At 40.1% G+C, this 3,497-nt stretch overlaps 1 protein-coding gene across 1 annotated transcript; it reads right to left on the minus strand.

Moving 5' to 3' along the window:
- Positions 1 to 532: 532 nt before the first annotated feature.
- LOC139452477 (uncharacterized) lies at positions 533 to 1,825 on the minus strand. The gene has a single exon (XM_071233968.1). It carries the CDS (start codon positions 1,732 to 1,734, stop codon positions 1,216 to 1,218), a length of 519 nt encoding a protein of 172 aa, XP_071090069.1. The 5' UTR covers positions 1,735 to 1,825; the 3' UTR covers positions 533 to 1,215.
- Between the last annotated feature and the right edge of the window lie 1,672 nt (positions 1,826 to 3,497).

Below are 3,497 nucleotides of genomic sequence, written 5' to 3' on the forward strand. Positions count from 1 at the left end.
AAAATTCCACATCTGTTACATAATGCATCCACATACAATACGATTTGCTTATACTGTCAACTATGTGTGGAAGCATTGTCAAAGTACCACTTTTCATACATTTAACGACATAAACGATATTTAAAATATGGGCCACTTATCCTTGGTCTATTATGGTAATTAATGGTTCTATTTCAGAAGTCTGTCATTTCTTGTGGCAACTGACCCTTATATTGCCTCCAAGACGAACACTACAGAAATGTCAATGTATCCTCTGGCTTTACATACAGCTCCAGGGTGCCGCCAAGGGCCCAAACCTTTGAGTGTAGCCTATTTATACACACGTGTATGTCAGCAAGATTCGGCTAACATTTATCATTATAAACAAAACTGTTAGATTTAAAATTTACCCAATGTTCCACTAAAGAAGTAAAACAATAAACAAGGAATCTTGCTGCAAGTACATAGACGTGTGTATAAATTCATACACGATCAATTGGTAATGTGATACAAAAACATAGAGATAAAAATATATATCAAATATTTATTTATGTGTATTTCAAAATACAATAAATAGTAATATATTACATGGTAGAAATAATAACAAAAATAAATCTCAGGATAAGTTATGTTACGACGTGTCAAATGTCATGCCAAGTGACACACAAGCAACCAATTACCCAATAAAACAAGCTTGGTCTCTGCTTGGAAGAGTAATACTGTCCTCATAATCTACTCACGTTATCAATTGAGCAATTAAATGTCACTGGATTTCTTCTAGGCACACGGGCAATGCACCTACTCTCACAAGCAATCTAGCTTCTTGAACAAATGTTCATTGTTTATAAGGAATAGATTCCACTACGTTCGTAAGGCTTGAACATTCTGGAAAGTTACTGTCTCATCTCAGGGCGATGTTTCCCTCAGCTGCGCTAAGGTCACAGTTCAATACAGTCATGTTTGCACTGGTAATTGACTTGGAGTCGTTGTTGGGATACACGTTGTAAATCTACCCGGGACTGTCATTTAAAGGGCGTCGATTTAAGCGAAACGTGTGGATTTCAGGATAGCCTTTCTTGACGTCATGGCAGGAGCGTCCTGTGAGCTGGACAGGTTCTCTGTTTCAAGGCTCAGCACACCTCACACCTTAGAGTCCGTTTTTCACAGTTCCAGGATTTTGTGTAAGTTCACAAAGATTGCACATCTCATCATCCGTGTGATTGACAGTCTTACATTTCAATTATAAAAACATCCCGTCACCCTGGAATCAGATCGGGTAGGTGGCGACGTCTGGATCAGCTTCACGAAAATCTGCTTCTGGTGCACGGAGAGGGCTTCGAAAAGATCAGCAAGGCCATTTCTCCGTCTCCTGTTTGATAAGCAGTTGGCCACTTCCCCATTGGTAGTGCAGGACAGTGAGCAGGTCTTCTCCTTCATGCGTAAAGATGAATCGTTGAGGAGTAATTCTTGGAAATTGTCCACCAAGTCCAGTTGCGTGTCCTCGTCCGAATCACTGCAAGACTCGCTCGCACTTTCAGACAACTCGTTCTCGGTTGATGATGTTGACATGTTTGATAACTGCCTGCCGAAACGTTTCTCGACTTTCTCAATAGCTTCATCAGTCCATCCGAGCCGCTCGAGGATTTCTGGATCGATACCATCAAATATGTTCGCCATTCCGTTCCTTCTCGACTTCGTCATGTCTGAAACTGTTTCAGCGTCCATGACTGTTTGTTTGATGTGATTTAAAACCATGGAACTAGTTGGCTGTAACTGAGCTTTGACTGTGTCTTGTCAAGCAAGTGTATCTCGTAGCGAATGCCTCAAATCTGTCAAACCCAAACAGTTCGTCTGCTTATATAGCCTCGCCTTTCATCAGCCAGTGAACAATGGTTTAACAGCCAACGTCACACACGAGGCGAGCGCGTTGAATCAGAAATGTTTACGTCATTGGGCGGAGCTCTGTACGTGTCAATCAAACCTCTTAGCCAATCAACGCGTCTGATCCGGGGTTTCCCCAAGCAGAAGACCACGTGGATATCCCATAGTCGCTGCCCGCAGTTCACAATCCAAATGAAACCGAACTTTGATTTCTCCTATTGTATCCAAACAATATTGCCTTTGATGAACACATGCTAGCGAATAGATGTACCATGCCGTCAGAATATTTACCAAACTGTTTAGCATTTGTTTAAAACATCGCGGCAACTTGTTTCCGGATCGCGCGGGGCTATGTAAGATTCTATTTTTAGATTTTGCGCATGAAACACATGCGTCACCTACCGTTCGTTTTGCGTATGTGCCGAACCTTTTTCTGATCGGTTTCTCACCTGGGAAACACCTTGGATGATGCCACGAAACAGTCAAGCAATATAATAGAATAGAATATTATTAGAATAATATTTAATAGTAGTATAGTAGTATACATGTATACATTTAAAAATACGAGCGACTAACGGGATCGGATGGTCAGGCTCGCTGACTTGGTTGATGCGAGTTGTCATCGATCCCAATTGTGTGGATCGATGACCATGATATCAATCACTGGATTGTCTGGTCCAAACTCGATTATTTACAGACCGCCATCATATAGCTGGAATATTGCTGAGTGCGACGTTAAACAACAAACCAATTTGAAATACGAGGTCTTTTTTTCTAATTCTTAGCATATCCTGTTTCTTAGAGAAACCACTTCAGGTTCCTATTTAATTATATAAAATATAGCTACGCAATAAATCACAAAGAACTATGAAGAACGAAGCCTGGTTTATTTCACGACAAAACATTGTTCTATTATGACGCCATTTCTGGTGATTCAAAATTGCTCTCGTATCTTGATGACGTCATGTATTGGACGACGTTATTTTTGAGAGGGAAGTGTCTAGTAAGTTGTTCCACGTAGATGTTGCTGGGCTATACAGATAATAACAGTGGCCGGACGATCGCATCCAAAAGTGGGAGAGATATGACAATCGGTATGAGGATAAAGGGTACAGATAATCGGCATGAGGATTGTGAGAACGTGCGGGAAATACCAAACTTAAACCACCTGTTCGTAAGGTCGGATTCTGTTAAGGGAGTCATCATTTTATAAATTTGGGAAAATAGTTTACGTTTAAAGCTTGTACATTTTATCAACATCCTTAAAGGGGCTGTACATTATGTTGATATCTAATATAAGAAATTTACGAATCGTGGCCGTTGTTTTACGTACAAGAAAACATGGTATATTCTCCCTGCAGTGTTTTATTGTACGATATATAACTCCCTCTCGTCATTTATTTCTTAAATACATATAACATTTTTTCATAGGATCAGCTCATACAAATCAATACATGATTCACAGTGATGCAAGAGTTGGACGAAGCACCCTTGCAATCCTTACACGAGGCGGTTGGTGAAGATAATGCGTATGTCTTGTTTCATTCCAATGGAATATTTCACAATCCTGATTGACAATCAGCATAAAAGATGTTTTAATGGCACACATTTAGGTCCATTACAATGATGACATGACA

This window comes from Haliotis cracherodii, unplaced genomic scaffold (assembly GCF_022045235.1).
Source record: "Haliotis cracherodii isolate W230 unplaced genomic scaffold, xgHalCrac1.p SCAF_9, whole genome shotgun sequence".
In the NCBI taxonomy this organism is placed as follows: Eukaryota; Metazoa; Mollusca; class Gastropoda; order Lepetellida; family Haliotidae; genus Haliotis; species Haliotis cracherodii.

Bases quoted from the DNA above. Each gene is read 5' to 3' on its own strand.
- LOC139452477 (XM_071233968.1), bottom strand. From the start codon at position 1,734: ATGGTTTTAAATCACATCAAACAAACAGTCATGGACGCTGAAACAGTT.